The sequence below is a fragment of the Melanostigma gelatinosum genome (assembly GCF_949748355.1).
Source record: "Melanostigma gelatinosum genome assembly, chromosome: 8".
In the NCBI taxonomy this organism is placed as follows: Eukaryota; Metazoa; Chordata; class Actinopteri; order Perciformes; family Zoarcidae; genus Melanostigma; species Melanostigma gelatinosum.
In genome coordinates, this window is record NC_136641.1 from 4,763,469 (window position 1) to 4,786,972 (window position 23,504).

Below are 23,504 nucleotides of genomic sequence, written 5' to 3' on the forward strand. Positions count from 1 at the left end.
GAGTACGGATGCCAAACCTGGTGAGCGAATGAAACGACTAAACTCGGTCAATTTTACTTTAAATGGACCATAATTCACTAAATTAACATCATGCTGTATTGAAGAAGACTTGAACATAAACTCATGTTCACAATGTTTGCTGAGGTAGTAAATGAAGTGAAAAGTAGGAGGAGTCGCCTCCTGATGGCCATTAGAAAGCATGCAGGCTGAAGGCACATCCACGATGACTTCACTTTTCAGGATCCGAGGTTTCCGCCTGGTTTCTAGAGTTTCATCACGAGTTGACGCAAAGTAGGACTGTTATATATTGGGTCGATATTGTAAGAGCACATTCAAAAAAAGGAACTGGTGTTTTGACACGTGTCATAATCTCGGCGTGTGTTGCTGTTCAGCATGCAGAGATTATGTATTGTGTGGTAATACAGCAGGATGATGTCAAGATCTTTACTTGGGTCTCGCTGTAGAATTTGTCATGCAACTAAACAAAGATTGTAGTTGCGTTTCTGACAAATACAAAGCAGGTTGACCTCATTACTTCATATGTAGACTAAACTCATACTATATACTCATTTTGTTGTCTTTCTTTTTTTCCCCCCTCCCTCCTCTATTCACTCCTCTTAGTATGCAAGACAGCCACCCACAGGAAGTGTGAGGCCAAGGTAAGGATCCACCTCACACGCACGCTTTCAGAGCACAGCCTCAGAAGACTCAGTGTATCATCAGTTGTGAAACACTCATGGACAGTATTGAATGTGCTGTAATCAGCCGGGCCAGAGGATATCATTATTGTTTTACTAACCCAAATTTTTACCTTTTATTCTCCACTGAGCAGTTGGTTATTACCGCATGCGTTTTCAGCCACGATCATTTTCCATTTTCATTTATTTGTTTTTCGATATGCGCATAAAAAAACAAAGCAGAAACAATGCAAAGTTAGAGAGAAAAACGCTGAAATATTGCAAATTTTTACGCTTAGCTGTGGTGAAAAAATTGACAGCGACTTAGTGCAAAGGAAAAAGGAGACATTCATTTGTATTTGCTTTTGCCTTTTTTTTCTGTAAACTGTAAAGACGGAAAAATGACGACTGTCAAGCTCCGCCCAAATGAGATGGATTCAAGTAGTGACCTGAGAGATGTCACATGAAACAAGGTCAAAACACTCAAGTAACAAACAGATTAGGGCTGGGCGATAAATCGATTTAATCGATTAATTCGAATGTGTGCTTTAAGGCGATGTGTTTTATTGAAAATCGAGAAAATCGCCCCCACCCCTCCCCCCCGTTGGGTTCCCGTAGTAGAGTGCGCGCGCATTGTTTACAAACGAAAACAATGGCGGCCAGCAGTGAAGCTCTCGTTCTTAAGAGAGGGAAGAATGTGTCTTCGGTGGTCTGGAAATGGTTCGGGTTCGTGTCATCTGACACAGAACAAACAGCACCACGATGTAAGGTCTGTCTAAAAGCTATTGCTACAAAATCAAGCAGCACAACAAATTTAATGCAGCACCTCAAACAGAGGCATGCCGCCGAGTGGGAGAAGTGTTGTTGCCCTGAGGAGGGAGAAAGGACCGCGGGAGCACAAGCGCCGCCGCCGCCACCTCACAACAACAACCCAGCATTTTGGAGACATTCACCAACTGTACTCCGCATGAGAAGAAGAGTGCCCGGTGGAAAGCCATCACGGATGCAGTCGCGATGTATATCGCAAAAGATATGGTGCCCATATACACCGTGGAAAAGCCGGGGTTTATTCACCTTCTCAAAGCTTTGGACCCCAGGTACGTGCTACCAAGCCGTAAACATTTTTCTGACGTTGCCTTGCCTCGGCTGTACAATAGTACACGCCAAAGGATCTCTGCGGAGCTGGAGGGGATGTCATTCTACTCCGCAACAACTGACCTGTGGTCCAGCAGGTTGACCCAGACACCGATCCACTTGACTGGTGGAAGCGTCACCAACTTAACTTTCCAAGGCTAAGTACTTTAGCAAAGAAATACCTCTCTGTGCCAGCTACAAGTGCCCCCTCTGAGAGGCTTTTCAGTGTGTGGGGGGGGCATTGTTACATGCCACCGTGCATGCCTGAAGCCAGAGGTAGTAGACAGGCTTGTCTTCCTGGCAAAAAATATTTAGAAAAAACATGCACTACTGTTTAATACTGTTGGTTATGTTGTGAATGCACTTGATTTTGTTTACATGCACTTATTTACTGTGCAAAATATGTTATGTTGATGTTAGATCAGATGTTGCACTTTTGAAAATGTGAATGTTAAAGGGTCACATACATTTTATTTCATGCTGTGTTTGTATCAGTGTATTCAGTTAGAAAAGCTTACTGTAAAAAGTTACATTTGCACAGTTGTTTACAATGGAAGGCTACTATTTAATGCCATTTAATGTTATGTTTAATTTAATTTTATATTTAAATGATTCAGGGAAACAAAAGAGTGACCAAATACTTTTTGTATACTACAGGCACCTTTCTACAATGTTCAGGTTTTGTTTGCACTTTATTTTTATCAACCTACTTGGGAAAATCATCACAAAATAAAAGAAAAAATTGTTTTCAACAGCTTCTGTCATCTGCAAAAAAATTTTGGGGAAAAAATCGATTTAAATCGTGAATCGGATTTTTTGTAAAAAAATCGGAGATTTTTTTTTTAGGCCATATCGCCCAGCCCTAAAACAGATGAAGAAAAATAGAACATAAATGTGAAAGGCAATGCTACTTGTAAGCCATAAAAGGATTACGTACCTAAATATAGGTCATATAAATAAGCATTGGTGACACATTTCCAGTAATAATTCCGGTAAATCTTATAAATTCGATATAATTCCATGAAATCAATACAGCTTGATATTAAATAAATCAATCAGTATTGTTCACTGTAGTATGACAAACTATTTGAAGTCCTCAGTTTTGGCACAGCCTTCTCTGTAGCAGGTTGAATGAACTCACTAATTCAAGGTTAAGGCCAGATGCTGATCCGCTAATCTTACTGGGACAGGCCCTCTTGGGAGATAGCCGCCCGTGTCAAGGAATAACATGTGAATGCGTATCTGAGCTGTTTAGTTGATTGTCATGCCAGTGAGGTGTGAAAATTGACACACAGCAGTAGTACGAGGGTCAGGAGTCTGGACATCTCTGCTCATGTGAAGGCCGCTCGGTCGCATTCCTCAGAAAGAGCTGCGAGCCGCGCTCCGACCCCACGCTGCTGCCCCTGTGAAAGGATCATTGACGGAGGGGACGGCGCCATGAATAGACAGAGGGATGCAGAGGGGGAGAATGCCAGCCGGGGCCAAAGTGATGAAGAGGGGGTATGGAGGCTGAGGCAGCGAGCCAGCGGGCGAAGGAGGAACGGCTAGGGGCGAAGGCATGTGGCAAAGCCGGTCCTCATTCCTTGAGCATCACTCCGTCCTCTCGTCTTTTATCTGAGGAGAGCCGAGCCCTGAGGATGATTTCAGAAACGAAAGCTTTGAATCACGCTTTTCACGACAACTTGTGATGTATGCTTTTGTCCTTGACTAGGGTTTACAAGTTGGTTTGCTTCTGGACAAGTTTTTCTTTTGTTTTTGAGTGGCATTATGGGAAATGTGCCTATTTATTACTAGCAGAGTTACGGTCTTAACACACCGGAAATGTTAATTCTTTCGCCATTAATTTGTACATCAATATATTTTTTTCCAACTATTATTTCTGTCATAAGTATACATAAGAACATGAATATCAGAGGCAGAAAAGTGACACATTTCTTTTTCATAGCAAGGTTGATTTTCCTGAGCTTTTGGCTCCTCAAATAAAGGCATCAACCATCCACGTTTGGCGGAAAAGACGTATCCAAAGCGCACACTACACAAATACTAGATCCAATCCTTCCGTCCTTACCTTTTCACAATAAAAGCCCTCGACATATATACTGCGTAACTGTTTACCAGAGAGAACTCAAATTCACTCATAGCATTTTGCTCAAAGGAAACTCAATAAAATAGCTCACAGTTGCTTAGACTTTAAAACATTTGTTGAAAAAATGTCGATATGAATAGTTTTGATGCAAAATATTCGCAGGCTAGTATTTCAAATGTGCTTGTTTTTTATTCATGCCCCCTGCGTGTTTGTATTTGTACACTAAACTGAAACTACAGCCTGTGTGCTACTTGGCTGAGCACAAACCCTTAAAGCAGTGGAAAGCAGCTTCCTTAGGTTGTTATAGCTTTAAAGATACAACTTAGTAAAGTTAAAAGGTGCTTGAGGTGTATTTTGTTGCCTTTGAACCATCTCATTAGTCGTAGTGTTATTCTCTTTTGGAAAGAAAAGCTGAAACAGCAAAGAAATGTATCTCAGTACAGAAAGGAGCGGGTCCTTGACGTCTGGTTGTTGACGGGTTGTTAGACAGTGATTTCCATCGCTGCTGCCCAGGAAGGGAGAGGTCTGATAAGGCCGGCTGCTGTGTCCATCTCACATGGCATGTAGGGGGGAGACGGCGCTGGGACGCCATCAATCTGTTGGCTTCTAAAAATCTGGATTATTTTGCAACGATGCAGACATTCATTCATGTGAATAGCAGATCCCAGCGGTCTGCCTGCCAAGCTGATTAGCTTTAGACCTCCTCCAGAGAGCGGTTTTTCTTACACGCCCTTATTAGTTCAAGGTGTTTCTCCTCGCTTTGCACCTCATTCACATTTGGCAGTTATTACCAATAACCTTGTGTACGGATCTTTCCCCCTGCACCCTCCTCCACGAGCGTATTCACCGTGAAGATCTGTCATCTGTAAACCATCCCGCTCTCCCCAGGCTTCTATTTACATTTCCGCCCAGCATGGGGTTGCCGTAACTTTGGTGACCAATCATTTTACCACACCGTCCGGTACGCCATTAGTGCGTCTGCTCCAGTTCTCTGGAAAAACCCTTCACTTAATTGTGAAACTCCCTTCTCTTCTGTCACTGTGTTCCCTGATCTTTGGCCACAACAGCCTCCAGCTGACTCATCTCTGTTCTATTAAAAACACAGACTGTAGAACAGAAGGTCATCAACCGCTTTACCCCGGCATGTTCTTCTCTCAGATAACCGTTCCTCCTTATCTTTGATCCCAAGTGGAAAATCTAGTCCGCAGGGACTTGAAGGTTGTTGAAAGACATGGGGAGGGGGGGGAGGTGTAACAGTGGGAGGAAGAAGGATTCGAATTAGTGAAATGCAGCCCGTGACGAGTTGACTGGCATGCCGGCCTAATTAGGCAAGAAGAGACATTTCCGCTGGTCAGAGGAAAAAGACAGGGAGACCCAGGAGAAATGGTTCACTGAATGTATAAAAGATTTTCTTTTCAATATTTATTACTGTGAACATGGTATTTACACTTTGTTACATCTTTTTTTTTCATTTTGAGACAGCTTAATGTATTAAGGACCATTGGTTGAAAACAAGATGCCGAATTTACCACATTGTGTGGCATAGCTGAAACCCAAGGACTGGGCTGGCTCACGAGGAGACTAGAAATTGACACGGACTCACTCAAAGTATTTGGCGATCGTCTGACCGTCATGCCTAAGCAGACCGCGTGTGACCACTTTGAGTTTCTTTATGAGATCAAAGACTCACCAACACGATACCTAAATGACAGAACAAGTTGTTTGCCGCTGATTCCCAAAACGACATGTATGACCGTTGTTTTTAACGTTTGTAAAACGGTCACAGTTTTAAGCACGTGGTTAATGTTGTGGAACGGAACTACTCGGCTAGGTTTAGGCTCTAAAACTAAGGTTTACGAAAAGATTGTGGTTTGTTTAGTTCGGTACGGAACTTTAAATGACTCGACATGTTGACTTCTGGTTTTACGTGGGACAGGAGCAGCGGTGTCCTGGGTGAAAGTCCTGTTTGTTTGACCCAACCTTCTCTCCACGCGGACTTTTTCAATTTTCACACTACATCAGCTGACTTCCTCCTTTGCGCCTGTCATAATTACTGAGGCCACTAGATGTCGCCATCTAACGACAAACGTAACATTTTAGCAACACGTGTCAATTTACGCACGTTACATGCTTACGGTCTTTTCAAAATAAAGTTCCGTCTTCACAGGAAACTAACGCTACTCAGTTAGGTTTAGGCAACAAAACTACTTAGTTAGGTTTAGGAAATATCATTGTTTGGATAAAAAGAAATCACGTTAGTGCCGTAACTTAAGTTACGTGACAAATGAATCAGCATTGACTCGTTTCCCACGGGGAGCGATCAGCGGTCTCCTGGGTGAAAGATAAAAAATCGCTGTTTGTTTGTAGATCTCTGTAGAAAAATGGACCCATTTAGCTCACATTTGCGAAGATGTTACATTCCTGGTGTACTTGACATCAATCAATAAGAATGATATCACAGAACCATCGACATTTGTGCGATTCTTCACAAATGCGACTAACAGACTCAAGCTCCAACTGATTGACTGATAAACCATCCTACAGATGGTGCATGTTGGCAGAGCCGTGTACCACTGTAATTACAATCCCTGCTTCCCCTCTGCGCATTAGGATCCGTCCTCGTCTCTCGTCCTTATCCGCTGAACACGGAAAAAAAACATTTGACATGAGACCGAGCTGAGAACTGCTCCTCTTTACATGAAGAGGATGTCCAATCAAGTACAGATAGATGGAGCGGAAGTGGGGGAGGATGCAGGGATGAGAGGAAGAGCAACAACTTTTGATGTTTCTCCGACATAAAAGGACAGATGCGGTTTGGAGTCCCGCTCCCTCCGCAGCCCCTCTTTATTTTTAGTAAAGAACATGCATTCTAGATGAGAGGGCAGCAGCGGGAGGGGGGGGGGGCAGCAGTCTGCTAACTAAACGTATTGTTTCAGCCCCGTTCTTTCTTTGCTGGAACCATTCTCCATTTACATATATTTTAGGAAGCGATGAGGAGACTGAATGATGGCGGCATTGTCAGAAAAAGACCACCGTGTTTTCCACCCAACGGGCAGCTCAAACATCACAGCTGACCCTAACCCGACAGACTTCCTGTCAGATGGCTTCCTGTGATGTTGCTCCAGGAATATGTCACTCGTTGCTGTTAAAACATGTCCGCCGCAGCTTAGCGTTCAGTGGTTTTCAGTGCCAAGGCTACAAGTTAAGGTATTGAACCATGCATTGAAACAGTTTACTGTAAGCAACCTTCTGAATCTATTCAATAAGCGGTGGAGGGGGGGGGGGGGATCTAAGTGACATCAATACGTGAGTAATCTCTCGTTGGAGTTTTGTGGCCTTGCTCTCCAGGGCCTCTGGTTTCCCTCCTGCAGGCTCTGCACTTCACCAGATAATCAGCGTGAGTCGCTCTGGATAACAGGATCCAACTGTATCGCTTTGACATCACAGAGGCCATGACTACAGGAGCCGCCACCTCGTCAGAGACGGCCTCGGTAATTGCCGAGATAGGCCGGCGTGTTTCGAGTCAGAGCCGTGAGCGACGTTGATGAGAGTTAAAACCATAAGCATGACTGAGCTAAGTTAGCCTCTATGGGACCCGGCCAACATACTAATTGGCTGGTGGGATCGGCCCTTCATGAATCTAACGGGGAAGAGACCCATTTGGATGTCTACGTTGCCGGGGACAAATCGACCATTGATTCCCACACCTCCTGGTGCGGGACACGAGTCACAGATTTTAGCGATGGCAAATGTCTCAGTGTCTTTCTAAATTTGACTCCTCGGAAGATGAAAATAAATAATCACAGGGAGACAATAAAGACGACAGAGCCGGCCTGTTTGTGAGCCCCGGCGCTCCGGCAGAGATCGGAGCAACTGTGCACAATGTCTGTCTGAATGCGTTTTTTGTGGTAAACACTGAGGCTGCAGAGGAGGGGAAGTTACGCTCTGGCGAATAGCATTCATTCTCTTTAACAGGATAAATGACAGAGACGACGCTCAGCCGCGGAGCGAGGGAAGGCCTGATCTGTAATAAAGCCCCGTGGTGGTCGGTGCACAGGAGGCTTTCCCATTGTCGACCTCTCCGACAATCTCAACCCGAACCACTTCCTGCTTTGTTTATTTACCCGCGTTTATTGTCGTCCGGCTCAGGGCTTCCAGCCCGTGTTTGGAGGGTAAAGATGGGCGGACGTCTGCATATCTTTAGGAGTATATCTGCGCATGTGTGTAAAGTGTTGACCCAGCTCCATAAGAGGGAATTGCGTCCCCCCTCAGTCATTAAAAAGCTCCACCGCGGGGAACCCACGTGACCTGCGATGTCTTCGGCCTCCCTCTCAGCTGCTCGGAGCGAGAACCGAAAGGGCTGCAGACCAAGACTTTTTCCTTCTGGGGGTCAAAAGAAAGTGTGGGAATGAGGGACGAACGGGTGAGAGAACGGGAAACACGTGCTGAAAAATACAAAGAAGGAAAGAAAACACGGATAACATACAGAGTCCAGAGGATAGAAGTGTTTCACCCAGAGGTGTTGTTTTTGCTCAGCCGTGGCCCTTGAAGTCCCCTCGCGCTATAGGCTGGCTGCTTTTCTGCTTTTCTCCCGAAGCCCACCTTGTCACGATTAAGGGGCGTTAGACATGTGGGGTGCATTTGACGGGTAGTGGTGAAAGCGAGCCAGGTGACTCTGTGCTTGCACGTGTAGCCCACAGGACAACGTTTAGGTTTAAGAGACACAGAATGCTATACAGAGTGGACCAAGAGCAAAGGAAAACCATAAGGGCTTTAGTTAACAGGTGGATACACATGTGGAAATGTCCAAACATAGAGCATGTGATTGCCAACCTCTAGTCCCAACACACACACACACACACCATCATTCCTTGTTATGTATTTTCCTCCCCTTTAAAATTATTCTATGACAGGAAACAGGTGTAAGACATTGAGACATTTCAATGAATAACGTAGTAAATATTTGTTATTCTTCACACATGTACACTGAATCGCTCTCAGACTGGCGGGCCCGTTTCTCACACTAATAACATACCAAGGCTGCTACCTCACCCCCTAGTTATCCCTCTCTGAGCCCACAGCTCTTAAGCCATGCGTTGAGAGCAGAGAGCTGTGCATTATCCATTAGCACTGCTGCTTCTGGCTCTGTTGGATCAAACGGCGTGTCAAAGAGCTGGAGAAGCCAGAGCGAGCGTGACACAGAGGAAGAGGACAGAGGGCTGGTCGGACGGACATGAAGAGGGCAGGGAAAGGGATGGAGGGAGGGAGGGGGGGGGGGGCTGCTCCAGTGTTTACTTTTCTATTTGTTAAGAACATTTTAGACATGTAACGGGCAGTATGAAACCGGAGCAAGTCAGAACAAGCTAGGTGTGGGTCTTTTGTCTCTTTCGATGATATTTGGTTTCAAACCTGTCTGATCTTCTAGGTTTTTTTTTGAGACACTTTGAGACCGGGGACCAACAAAGATGCAAGAACAGCAGCGCAGGTTCAGAAAGGGAGGCGCAGGGAACAAGCTTTTCAAGGTGAAGACAAACGGGAAGGTGTTTGTTGGAAAATCAATTAGAGGAGAAGAGAAAGGGGGGAGGAAGAAGAAAGGAAGGTTAGGAGAAATTGGAGAGAGAATCAAGAACGAAAGAGATGAAAAGATAGAGGGAAAGAAAAAATGTCAGGAAAAGAGAGAAAATGAAAGTACAAGATTTGGAACAGCTGAAGTTGCAGAAACACGACGTAGAAAAGAGAGATGTGAACAGGGATGAGAGCTGGATGAGTTGAGATGGGTGGAGGTCTGTTAGCAGGAAGTTTGTGCGTAAGTGTTGGCCCAGGGAGATGGAATCTGGCTCGCTGTGTTTGCTCTGGCTTAGCGACCGCCCCCTTCACTGGGCACTGGGAGAGAGGGATGAACGAATGGAGGAGAGGAGGGAGAGATTAGAAAGAGATATAGCAACCCAGGTGTCGCCTGATTCACGCTGTAATCAGAAATAAAAGCAGTTCAGGGTTTAAAACGCTTGTTTAAACTTGAAGTGATGTGGACTATTTCCAGGATTAAGGAGAAGCTGGAACCAGTAGATGATTCCAGAAGGTTTTTATTTGTCTCGTGAGGAGTTTAAATGCTGAATTGCTTGGAATTTTCCAACAGTACCTCCAGATTTCATCAAGACTTTTGCGCCCTGGCTTTCATCGACTGTCTGGCAAAGCGGGAAATGATGCGTTCGCTGACCCGCTGACGGGCAGTACTCGCCGAACCTCTCCGATTTCCGAGAACTTTCCCAATTTACATAGTCCTCGCTTGGTAGAAAAATACTCATGGAACAATACATTTCACCATCGTCATGGCTTTCTGAGGCCCTAAAGCACACATGCAGCCTTACCCATTTCTGAATGACAACGTGATGCTGTGCTCTGGGAGGCGGAGAAATGTTGAACTGTCATCACATTCTGCACTCCAAACGTTTTTTATGCCACACAGCTGTTCTAAAGAACTTGCTCTTTGAGGTCAGACTGTCTCACAGTTGCGCAAATGTGTCAATGAGGTTCTGGAGCAGGCGCCTGTGTTTTAGTAAATGCAGGCGCACGCAAACAAACAAGCAAATACATTGAAAACAATCCCAGGATCCCACGGGAATTCATGCCGGGAAAGGAGAATATTCAACCCTGCATCCAACTGTGGACATGTGTTCTGCAAAATACCAGTGCTGCTATCTGTAAAGAGACATTTGACCGGGACAGGAAGTAGGGTAATTGCTTGCTTGCCATGACAGTTGGATATTTAGTTCACAAGAATGACAGGGCACAGCATGCAAAGGGCCCAGAAATCAAGCTCGGCCCTGTTCTGAAGAACACAGACCCGATGGAAAAGCACATTTGTGTCATGGCAGATGAGTTTCACATGTCGCTGCAGAGTCAAGCCCCCTGTCTTTATAAACCGGGACTTTTAGATGTGCTATCTAAACACAACGCATTGTTTCACATGCTCTTGATTTAAGAAAGAAAAAGACTGATATCCATCAGCCAGAGGGAACTAAGAAATTAGAGCCCGGCTCCAAACTATCTGGTTGTGAATTGGGTTCAGGCAGGGAATTAAAAAGAAAGAATAATAACCACAACACAGGATACGATTTGAGATTCAATTCCTGACAGAAATGGAAAAAAAACATTAATTCTGCAAGTGAGTCACACAGGAACATTGTCCAAATAGTCGTTTGATAGCCGCACCTGAACCCTGTTTCCTGCGACTTCTGCCCAACGAGGAGAGTCTGGATTTAGCTCATTATCTGTTCCTCTGGCTTCCTGTTGATGTCTGTAGCTACGTACGAGCATCGGTAGGAGACTGGGCTAGATCGCTTGAGAAAGACTGAAGAAAGAAAGATTAACAGTACAACACACAAACACCCACGCACACACACTGTGGTGACACACCCACAGGTTCAGGGCCTGTGCAACTTCCCCTTTGTGCACAATGAGATATACACAAGCCCTTGCCCTTTTCCTGTATCCAAATAAACAGTCCAAAAAAGGGCTATGTTGCGGGAACACTGCTGTGTGTGTGTGTGTGTGTGTGTGTGTGTGTGTGTGTGTGTGTGTGTGTTACGTAAGCATGACTGTGGCCCTTCATTAGGGCTGCTGTTTGGCTCCTGCTTCCTTTGGTCACAGTTCACCAACCTGTCGGCCCATAACAGAGATGGGAGTTGGACGCGTCGCTGTGTTTCTGTCCCGGTGCTCCTCCAGCTGTGTATTTAGCCTCAGTATGCTTTACATGTTACAGACATGCCCTCAAACATCAGCTGCACTTGTATGCACCCGGCGCTTAAGTGCGTCTAAGTAGCTTCACAGACAGTGTTTGGGTTCCGTTCACTGTCGTGTAGCTCTTAAAAATGTCGTTCTCTGTGTATGCCCCCCCCCCCCCACAGCCTGGCCTCAACAAGTTGCACTGCTGAGCTGTAAGTGGTGAAATACTATCTTGAGCTTAGATTGGGCAGCGTTGCCATTGGCGGTTGACAAATTGAGATACAATGTCAAAATGTCAGGATTTTTTTACACCTGATTTTCCTGCACAACAATACAGAGGCAGTTACTGTCTATTGTACATTATTTATTTCCTCCCTGTGCACAAGGTTTGGTCCCCTGCCTTGCTTGAGTGACAAACGTCATGGCTACAGTGCTAAGCTAGATACATATTAGCCAGACTTTTTTGTTTTCTTAAAAATCTTAAAATGTTAGTTTGGTATTTTAAGAAATATCCATTTAATTCCTTGCCAAATGTTGAATGAGAGGATTGATACCACTCTCCTGTCCGTCAGTTAGGCAAAATATGGTGCGAGGAGACGATTAGCTTAGCTAAGCACAAAGACTAGAAGCAGGGGGAAACGGCAAGCCTAGCTCTGTCTGCTTTGAAGGTAAAAAGAATACACCTACCAACACCTATACAATTCACTAATTTACACATTATGTCTCTTTTGTTAAATCCCGTACAAAAAAAGAAAGTAAAAACAGTAAGTTGGAGTTTAGGTGCTGCAACTTTATTTTCGTAGCCAGTCTAGCGAAGCTAGTAAAGTTAATGTTCCAAGCTAACATTGCAGGAAGCTCACATTACTGTGAGGCAGTCGCATTTTTACCACTTTTACATTTTTTTTTAAAAGTGCTCTCTCACATTACGTCTGAGACGCTTCAGTTTCATAACTATGTGTTTGGCGCGACATGCTAATATTTTTTTAGCAAAGCGAACAGCATAGCATAGCCTGAGTGAGGCTAACAGTCTCCTGGCCCCGGCGTCATATTCAGTGAATATTCTCATCAACTCTAAGCAAGAAAGCGAAAAAGTACATTTCCCTACTCCTATAACGTGAGCTTTAGGTTTTATTTCTGGATGTTTCCATCTTCATTTTTTTTGTCTGAGGAAGCATTTGCTCTTCATCATTTACCAACTCTGACTCCTTCCCTCTGCATTCACATGTGGCTGTCTGTCTCTGTCTGTTCCAGGTGACCTCCGCGTGCATCCCGGTCCCTGCCAATGATCTGGTGAGTTTCCTTTTCTTTTCCTCAATAGCATTCTGTTTACAACGACGAGTTTTCCCTCTTCGTCTGGTCTTATTACAAGGTATGGCTTCCCAAAAACCACCCTATGGTTTCCTCCGGCTGAATTTCTTTTGGGAAGCCGAGCCCTCAACCCGGTTAGAGCTCGGGTTTATTCCTGGAGCACTGGAGGGTTCCAGTCTCGAAGAAAGAAAAAGAAAATTGTTGATGTTGCTACAGGAAGTAGTAGTGTTTATCCATTAGAGAGTCTGTTTGTTTAATTAACTCTCCTTTCCTTCCTCTGATGCCCCCCTCTTTTTCGCTTCCTTCTCTCCTCTTTTCTTCCTCTCTCTCACCTCCGTTCGACCTCCTTCTTTTGCCCTACTTCCTTCCCACCATCCTCCCCTTTCTCTTCTCCCTCGTCCTGTCACCGCTTCTTCCACGCATCCAGCAGCGTAGAGGGACCGCTCCGTCCCGACACATCCAGCACCTGGTGAGCACACCTCCCATTCTTTCTCCTTGTCCTCCCAACCCGCATACTTTCTTTCTCTGCATCTTCCCTTTTTCCTCCCCCCAGTGTCACGCTATCCCTCTTGAGAATGTCCAAACATGTCAGAGAAAAACCTGTTTGTGGCTTCATTAAATTTGATGTAGCACATAGACCTGCTGAAATAATCAATAGGAACGTGTCAGACAGGTTTGTTCTGATGGTTGCGCTGGAGTTCAAGTCATGAAAAGTCATTCAAGTCAAAAGGTGATGTTGAATGTGCTCAGCAGATTTGATGGCAATCTGCCGACTAGATGACGAGACGTGTTAGAGCTGATGTGTTGTGTCAGTGGATGATCTGGCCTGGTGGTGGCGCTAGAAGGAAGGTCAGGGGGACACCAAAAACATTATAATTCAATCCTTGGGGATGTGAATACTGACGTCATTGTTTAAATAATAAATGGAATGGAATAATGTTTTGGCATGTATTGATTGAGGGCAAATATTTGAGGGAATATTTTTGTGTGGAGGGGTTTGATAAGCAACAAAGGTCCCAAGGCCGGAATCGAACCTGGGAGGTTTAGGTGATGTGGCGTGCGCTGTGATCCCTTAGCTACCGTGTATTTTTAGCTTTAACAGTCTAAATTTATAATAAGACCGTTAGCTCGGGTCAGTGCTGTTAGCTACTAGCTGCCGGCTCAGTCGTCGCCACGTCAAGAGAGCGCGTGGAGGCAATCCCTCAATCATAGACGTGCTCTGAATTTAGAATGAAGCACCTTTAATACAAAAACTCATTTCTTTCTGATGAGTCTGATAAGAATAAAACTGTAAATCTGACATTTTAAAAAATCTAAATAGAATATTGTATTTTTTTATCAATGATTTTGAGAAGTATGTTCCTTCACTAAATAATTGTATCAGAGAGAAAATAAAACCTCCAGATAACTCAATTTAAATGCTTCAGTAATTTACTCCCTCCTTGTTTTTTTATGTGATTGTAACTAGATAAATACTGTATGGTTGATCTGATGTATTGGTTCAATATGTGGAAATAAAATAAAAGCATTTGAGTTTGACTGCACCATGTATGTGGATTATGGGATGGCCTCATGAACCAACCTTATCTTTTTTCCCCACAGGGGTCCACCAAGTCGCTGACCTACACCAAACAGAGAAACACCCTGCCGAGGTAAAGGTCATCTCATTCATTTGTTGTGATGAAAGCATGCTGTTGAAGTCGCTTTGCTCCAAAGAGCAATTTATTCTACAGAAAGCATTCAACGCAAATCACGGCAATGGGTTTCCACGTCTGCGCCGCTCCCCTCCCCCCCGTCCGTTTTATTCTCCTCCCCGTTCCTCCAGGAGCTTCAGCGTGGACCGCGTGATGGAGAGAGTGATGGAGCGCCACTACGACTTCGACCTGACCTACATCACCGAGAGGATCATCTCCGTGTTCTTCCCCCCGAAGCTGGAGGAGCAGAGGTACCGCCTCAACCTGAAGGAGGTGGCTGCCATGCTCAAGTCCAAACACCAGGACAAGTTTCTGGTGAGCGAGCAGAGATGCGCCGCACAGTAATTACAGGAGTAGTAGTTTGTCTGTAGTGTTTTGTTGGAGCATAGATTCTACCTCCCTCCGTAGAGTTTCATTCAGCTGAGGATGCTTGTTGCACAATAGAGACGATCAATTTTGACACTGAGCAACCCACAAATTAGCAGTCTGTTTTTCTTTGCCACACCCACAATAAACCCGCTGAAACGATAACTGGTCACAGTGATAAACATTGTTTCTCCTTCAGCTCCTGAACCTCTCCGAGAGGCGCCATGACATTAACCGGCTGAATACTAAGGTAGTTTTTCTTCTTGTAGTTCTCGTCACTGAATTCAGTTCACAGCCTTTGGTTTAATCTCCTTTAACCACACGATCTCTGCCCTCCTTCTCGACCACCAGGTCCATGACTTTGGCTGGCCCGACCTCCACGCCCCACCGCTGGATAAGATCTGTGCCATATGCAAGGCCATGGAGACGTGGCTGACCTCCGACCCCCAGCACGTGGTGGTCCTGCACTGCAAGGTCAGAGTTCAGGGGACCGCCAAGGTTTTTCCATCCACACCGTTTCCCAGCCTTAGAAACGGGCAGAAGTATCGAAGTGTAGTGATGAGTGAAGTTTTGAAGTATCACAGCAGAATTGTAGTGCACAGAATACTTTGAGCATTTTCATTATCTGACATCAGCATTTTCAACATATGTTTTAAGCAGTGGTGTATAAAGTACCCAAAAGCCATACTTGAGTAAAAGTAAAGATACCTTACTGGAAAATGACTCCAGTAAAAGAAAGTCACCGATTAGAATACTACTTGAGTAAAAGTCTTAAAGTATCTGATATTTATTGTACTTAAGAATCAAAAGTAATTTTCTGATATTAAATGAACATCATAACCTGTTCATTGAAAGTAAAAGTACAAGTAAATGCTGTTAATAAAAAAGCAAAGGGTCAGAATTTTGAGAATTATGAAGTTTATTCTTTTAAGTGCTGTGGCACCATGACCAAGGACATGGAGCTGTGTTGAACATAATTGGGTTGCTGTGATCCATTCAGGAGCAACAATGTTCAACATAATATATTGTACATAAGTATACTTTTGCATCTACTATGAACTTATCATCATAATTCTCCGAAAAGCAATATGACACTATGAAGGAGTTGTAACAGTGCGTTTATAAGTCTGCTCATTAGACTAGAGGATGTAGAGGACAAATGCATAATATTATGTTCAGCAAAACATATCCACTTGATGCATCAGGTCAGTGTTTAGAGAAAGGACGCCTGCCTTGTAAACTCCTATGGGCCTGATTTGAACACAATAGACAAAGGTTTTGCTCAAGATGAATCTGCAATTGGGCGACTGCTGCCATCATAACTCCATCTGATCATCCACAACATGACTCAAATATCAAAACATGATCAATACTAAAGCAGCACCGAAAGGAACAACCCAGTCATTACTTGAAACTGAAAAATGTCCTGTTCATCTTCAGAAGACAATTCTATTAGAATGTAAAGAAGTTACATTGTATTCTAATACAATGTAACTTCTTTACATTCTGTTAGAATGTAAAGAAGTTACATTGTAATACAATGTAACTTCTTTACATTCTGTTAGAATGTAAAGAAGTTACATTCTATTAGAATGTAACTTCTTGACATTCTAGTAGAATGTCAAGAAGTTACATTGTATTAGAATACAATGTAAAGAAGTTACGGTACATTGTATTAGAATACAATGTAAAGAAGTTACATTGTATTAGAATACAATGTAACTTCTTTACATTCTAACAGAATGTAAAGAAGTTACATTGTAATACAATGTAACTTCTTCACATTCTGAGTTACATTGTATTACAATGTAACTTCTTTACATTCTAACAGAATGTAAAGAAGTTACATTGTAATACAATGTAACTTCTTCACATTCTGAGTTACATTGTATTACAATGTAACTTCTTTACATTCTAACAGAATGTAAGCTACAGTGTGTAGAATGATTCTATTGAAGTTATTCCTTTTGTAAATGTTTTAGACGAGTCACTAATCACTTTTAAAGAGTGATTATAGCTGATTTAACTTACAGACATGAGATTGATCTTCTCATGTCACTCTCTTTATACAATGATATAAATTCATCCCCGTTTTATTGATATCTTATGAAAAGTTACTCCTCATTTTTCCTGTGTTTTTCCTGCAAAAGTCCAGCAACATGAGTCTGTTTTGGCTTGTTACATGCATACTGTCTTTTCAAAATAAACTTCCATCTTCACAGGAAACAACTGAGGTTTAGGCGATGAAACTACTTAGTCAGGTTTAGGAAAAGATCGTGGTTTGCGTTAAAATACTACGGAAGTGGCGTTGCTTAAGTACGGAAGTCACGTCACAAATAAATCAACATTGGCTTCTCGTTTCACACGCGGCACAAACTGCGGCCTCCTGGAGGAAACACAGTGTTAGTTTGACCGTCCACCTCTCCTCATCCCACCCGTCCTGAGTGGAATGCTACTCATGTAGTCGCTCGCTAGCTTATAGCATGTAGCATCCTGGCATCACTGGGAATCACAACACCGCGGCTTTGAGAGCACTTGTTTGCAATTGTGCATTAACGTGATTAACCAATGATTTAACTTGCTGCTAGGACCACTGGTTCACCAAACCTGCTTGCTTGCAGTCTGTGTTCCACCACAGTCCCCGACGCTGCTCTCGTGATTCATTTTGTTTCTAAAGATAGATTTGATTTTGTAGCGAGTAACGAAGGTTTCAGGGGAAATGTATCGGAGTCAAAGTATCAGTTTTCTTTGCAAAATGTAGTGAAGTAAAAGTAAAAGTCAACAGAAATATAAGTAGTAAAGTAAAGTACAGATACCCAAAAAAATTACTTAAGTACAGTAACGAAGTATTTCTACTTCGTTACTATACACCACTGGTTTTAAGTTATAACAAACAAACAAACAAACAAAAGGTCCTGCAATTTAAAGTTTCACAGTGGAAAATGTGAAGTGTAATACAGATGTCACATCAGAAAAATGTAATTAAGCTGTCAAGAGTAAGAGTTCTCTTTGTGCAACACAATTGTGTAACTACACTGCTTGCAGTCTGGTGTGTAACAATGTGTCATCGGCAAAGTGACTAGCAACTGAATTACTGCCAGAAGTGTATAATGGAGTTAAAGTGCAATATTTCCCTTTGAAATGGAGTGGGGGTAGAAGTATAAAGTAGCATGAATTACCCAGGAACAAGTACATCAAAATGATACTAAAGTATGCTGAATGTTCTTAGTTGCATTCCACCTCTGCCAGATAGCTGCTAACACAGTATGGAACAATGTTCCAGAAATATACAACCAACCACCTGAATGCTTATTGATGATTACATTCTGCAGCTGCCATCATGGATCAATATGAACATGTGTGATAATGTATCTCACTAGCTTGTACGTTCAATCAATCCTAATTTCTCCATCCACTTGATGTACTACTGATGTAAAAGTGCTATAAATTCAGTTACATATTGCAGTGAAAATATAACTTGACTAAAACCAAAATTGCAGAGTGCACCACATAATCAATGAGCCAGAAAATGAACCCTACAATCTGCGTCGCACTGTGTCAACTCGATGCTTAACTCCCAATTTACGTCACCCTGAAGGAAAGAAGTGTCAATGTGAACTTTTTCCCCGCTACCAGGCGGGTGACCAGCTAACACTGAGAGCGACCGAGCTCACACGGCTTGTCTGGTCGTTTTTATTGATTGGTTTTGGTCAGGAGAATTTAAACGCTAAAAGCAGACTGCTTCTGTGGTCCGCTGACTTCCCAGAACATTCCAGCTGTACAGGCAATTCTTTCCCAGCTGCACATCACGCCAGGGACGGGAGTAAACACAAGTTTGTGTCAATGAAGAATCTTCCGTTGAAAGGCACACGGAGCAAAACAAGCTTTAATTTGTGCTCCGAGCAGAAGTGCAGCCTCCTTATTGGTATCTGGAGGGGTCGCATTAGGAGCTTGAGGCTGGGATGTCTTCGGAATGTGTCAGGAAGTACGGAGCACCCGGAGTGACAAAAAAACAACCACAGGGAGCTTTTTAATTTGAATCCAAAGCTGCTTGTCCCTGGCGTGTCTCCGTCATTTCTCTCTGTCTAACCCCTGCAGAAATAAAATGTCACATATTACAAGCTGTGGAAATCAGATGTCTCAGCGCAAAACCAGCTCATCATCACTTCCCTCTCTCTCCCTACAGGGCCACAAAGGTAAAACAGGCGTGATTATTGCAGCCTACATGCACTACAGCAAGATCTCCGCGGGGTGAGTGTGGAGGCATCCAAAAGCCACAATTTAACATTTTTTGGTTCGTCAGAATATCCACACATGGAACACATTCACGGTTATTTGAACTGACGAGCTAAAACACACTGGATTTAAGGTCAACATCTCACAAGTGTGTTTAAAAACTCGTGCATCTAGTGGCTGATCTCTAATTCAAGTATACGCAGCACAATGATTTCCATTCAGGCGTTTGTTGATAGGGCGTTTGATGAATTAAGCCCAGTGGATTTTGTGCAGGAACAGTGGAAACTGGTTCATCCTGTAGCCAATTCCAGCTGTATCCTCTCCATGTACTCTCTGGCATCTGGAGGGTCTGGTGCAAGTCCCATGATGGAAATTGTTGGCTTAAAGCGTGTGTGTGTGTGTTTGTTGGTGTGTGCAGGGCGGACCAGGCTCTCAGTACTCTGGCCATGAGGAAGTTCTGTGAAGATAAGGTGTCCTCGTCCCTCCAGCCGTCCCAAAACAGGTGAGGGGAAATTGGCAAGGGGGGGGGTGGTTGTTATGGGATTCCACATCATAACAGAAGTTATTAAATGCATCCCCATTTAGCATCCTATTTAAGGGAAAGAGAACACTGCTTTTAGCTTCGAGCTCTTCATACGTACATCTGCAGGATGTGATTGATCTGTAACATCAGGTTTAGGTCTTTTTCACATCTGACATTCTTGTTGATAATAAGATGGCCAAATTCCATTTCGCTGCTTCAGTTGGAGGGTCCTGGTATTGTGCATGCTGCCTCACTGTCACGGCTTACTGGGACGCTTGAATAGAACAGAGGCCTTGTTAGTGTTATCAGTAACACATGGGTTTTTCCTACTATGAGTCAAAATGTCTCCTGTGACATAGAAAACAGTCAAAATAAATGTAAGGAAGCAATGTGATAGTCATTGAGAGTAAAGAAAATGATTAAATAATGATAATAAAATGAAACAAAGTTCAAAGTGCTTTCCCATTTCATTCACTGCAAACAAATGTCTATTTGTACACTAAAGAGAATGATACACAACAATACATTCTCACATTGTCACAGAGAATAGTTTCAACATTTTGGAGAATACACTTAATTGCTTTCTTGCCGAGATTTGGATGAGAAGATCTGCTCTCATGTCTGTATGAAGCTAGAACCAGGAGGTGGTTAGCTTAGCTCAGCTTAGCTTAGCCTAGCTTAGCATTTGGACAGGAAGCAGGGGGAGCCAGCCCTGGCTCTAGGTGTCTGAAATTCCAAACACACTTACAGATTTACATTAATCTCACACTGCAACCCAGTCGGCAGACATTTTTCAGACATTATACATTTCGGCAAACCACTGGATAAGTTGAATAACAGATGTTTCAGAAGCAAAAAATATGTTTCATATCAGCCTCGTATCACATGCAGAAACGCACTTTGCCATGTGGTTAACGATGTGAAACGATTGATGAGGTTTAGGCAACACAACTACTTGAATAAAGTTAGAAAAACAGTCATGGTTTGTGTTAAAATGATTACTTAAGAACGCCGCGTAGCAACGCGGCGTAGCAACGCGGCGTAGCAACGCGGCGTAGCAACGCGGCGTAGCAACGCGGCGTAGCAACGCCGCGTAGCAACGCCGCGTAGCAACGCCGCGTAGCAACGCCGCGTAGCAACGCCGCGTAGCAACGCCGCGTAGCAACGCCGCGTAGCAACGCCGCGTAGCAACGCCGCGTAGCAACGCCGCGTAGCAACGCCGCGTAGCAACGCCGCGTAGCAACGCCGCGTAGCAACGCAGCGTAACAACGCAGCGTAGCAACGCAGCGTAGCAACGCAGCGTAACAACGCAGCGTAACAACGCAGCGTAACAACGCAGCGTAACAACTACTGCTTGCTGGCTATCTGACAACAGCTCCTTCCACGTCTCCATCTGTTATTGTTATTCCACATGTTGGTCTCACTCATTTCGTATCGCATCAATCTGTCTCTTTCAGGTACATCTATTACTTTGGGGGCCTTCTGTCCGGGGCGATCAAGATGAACAGCAGCCCTCTCTTCCTCCACCAAGTTCTCATCCCGTCACTCCCCAACTTCCAGGGTGAAGGAGGTGTGTTTATTTAGTCTTTTTAGCCAAAACACCAGGTCTAGTTACACAATGTAGCCAACTATATTATATCTCAAAATGATGGGGCCGAGAGTATTAAATGGTAATTTTACATTCAGAATATCAACACAATCAGAAGCAAATCATGAATACATTTAATGATTGTATTGCTGCTAGTGGAAATGGTTTGAGCAGTTTACAAAATGTGGTCTGACTAGTTGTACAGCAAACACAGTAAGAATTACCTTTTTAATGTTTGTGTGGGTGGATTTTAAGTGCAAATTAGTAACGGGTAGTAGTAGTAGTAGTAGTAATGACATCACATTATCTGCAAATACAAACTCCAATGCATAGAAAGTCATTCTGATAAGCAGATATCTATGTGAATGTAGAATCTGTCTGCAACGGGACAAGATTTTGGTGTCTGACGTGTCCTGGTTTTGTTTGTAGTCCGAGTGGTATTGTCCAATCACGTTTGAGCGTGGGGCATTTAGGCTTCACAAGTGGTCGCGGAGCTTGGTCGTGCACTTGTTAGTAAGATGGTGCGGCATGTGCGATCACGTGACTGTCACAAATAGTTCACTTATAAAAGCAGGGATTATACAAAGAAGGCCAATTCAAATTTAAATGTTTTAAATGCACTTAAAAATCATAATTTGAGTAAATATTTTGCAGCCAAATCAAATAGTTTACAGGATATTCAACCTTAGTTTCTTTTATAATACATGTAATAATTGACTTCTTTCTTTACGGAGCTTGTACAAAGGCAATAAAGTAGTCTATGAATATGAGATATGAGTTTACAGATATTGTTACAATCCCTCCTCGGCCTTGTGGAGGTTGCTTTATGGCATAGACTTCTATGGGCCAGTCTCTGGGTTATGCTCATTGTATGTTTCATTCCTCACAGTTCATTTAGTTTGTTTGCCTAAGAGGCATCTTTAAATGTACATGTGATGTGACGGCGCTCTGACAGGCTTTCCCTGCTGAATCACAGTGATGCTGCTCTGCTGACTGCAGAGCGCTCATAAGTGGTCACATTCACCCTCCACCCACGCAAACCATTCTAGTCTTGTTTATCTTTAATCTGCTGATCGAGTCCTTGGCAGGCATCACATTCCTCTATCTTCATGTCGATAAAGATTGCTCAGTCTGAATTTCTCTCCTCCTCTTCCTCCTCTTAGGTTACTACCCCTTCTTGAAGATCTACCAGTCCATGCAGCTGGTCTACACTTCAGGCATATAGTGAGTCTCTCTTGCCGTCACATGGCCAACTGATGGCACAGATCATGTACTTGTTGGCTCTGGGGTGTTTTTGGCTCATGAGCTGAGGTTTCAACACCGCCATGGAGTGATTAAAGAGATTGGAGTGAAGGAAATTACACAAAGGACATCTTTCTTCTTCGATCCAGCTTTGAAGTCATATATTGTAACTTGATTGTTTACGTCAAGGCCTTTCCAAGCTGATACTCTGGAATATAGCCACTGTCAAGTCAAAACATGATGAAAATGTCTGTGACACACAAACAAAGAGATCAGTTGGTCCCACACTATCTGCTTGCGTTCCTTATATATTGTACTTATTTAACGGGCTTGTTTGTGTCTGCTGTGTTGTCGACAGTGACCTTCAGGGCACCGGAGGCCGGCGGCTGTGTGTGACCATCGAACCGGCGCTGCTGCTGAAGGGTGACATCATGGTGAGTCCACATGGGAAGGAAATGACAAACGGAGGAACCCGTGGTGTGGGTGGGGTCGCAATAATGACTTATTAGCTTTTTAATCTTCAACAGAGAGGAGAAATATTTAAATAAATAAAACATACACTGACTTTTTTTAAACTTTTGCCATATCTCATCTCTGAATTATACATGTTGGTCTGGAAAAAGGTTTTGTCGCTTTGTTAACAAGGAGTCACAATGTGGCCGTCATTTCGGAAAGTGTAGGTGCCGCTCCGTTTGGAGCACAAAGCCTCCGATTTACTGCCCTCGTTATCCCACATGCATTGTGAGCTGCGTCTCCCCCCCCCCCCCCCCCCCCCTCTCTGCCGCCCTCTGCAGGTCAAATGCTACCACAGGCGAGCCCAGAGCGCTGACAGAGACACCGTGTTCAGGTTGCAGTTTCACACCTGCACCATCCACGGATCCCAGCTCTGGTTTGGCAAAGGGGAGTTGGACGAAGCTTGTACTGG

At 43.7% G+C, this 23,504-nt stretch overlaps 1 protein-coding gene across 5 annotated transcripts in view; it reads left to right on the forward strand.

Moving 5' to 3' along the window:
• Positions 1-23,504, forward strand: part of tns2a (tensin 2a) — a 53,186-nt gene that overhangs the window by 15,849 nt on the left and 13,833 nt on the right. For 4 of the 5 annotated variants that reach the window (XR_013772193.1, XM_079273885.1, XM_079273886.1 and 1 more), the window contains exons 3-15: positions 622-659; positions 12,874-12,912; positions 13,358-13,399; positions 14,533-14,582; positions 14,756-14,939; positions 15,190-15,240; positions 15,342-15,464; positions 19,177-19,241; positions 19,645-19,728; positions 21,207-21,319; positions 22,501-22,561; positions 22,938-23,013; positions 23,374-23,503. Coding sequence is in view for 4 of the 5 variants with exons in the window: in XM_079273885.1 (XP_079130011.1) it covers positions 622-659; positions 12,874-12,912; positions 13,358-13,399; positions 14,533-14,582; positions 14,756-14,939; positions 15,190-15,240; positions 15,342-15,464; positions 19,177-19,241; positions 19,645-19,728; positions 21,207-21,319; positions 22,501-22,561; positions 22,938-23,013; positions 23,374-23,503 (1,056 nt within the window). In the remaining variant the exon portion in view is untranslated. The remainder of the gene's footprint in view (positions 1-621; positions 660-12,873; positions 12,913-13,357; positions 13,400-14,532; positions 14,583-14,755; positions 14,940-15,189; positions 15,241-15,341; positions 15,465-19,176; positions 19,242-19,644; positions 19,729-21,206; positions 21,320-22,500; positions 22,562-22,937; positions 23,014-23,373; position 23,504) is intronic. The other variant, XM_079273887.1, reaches the window with a different exon arrangement.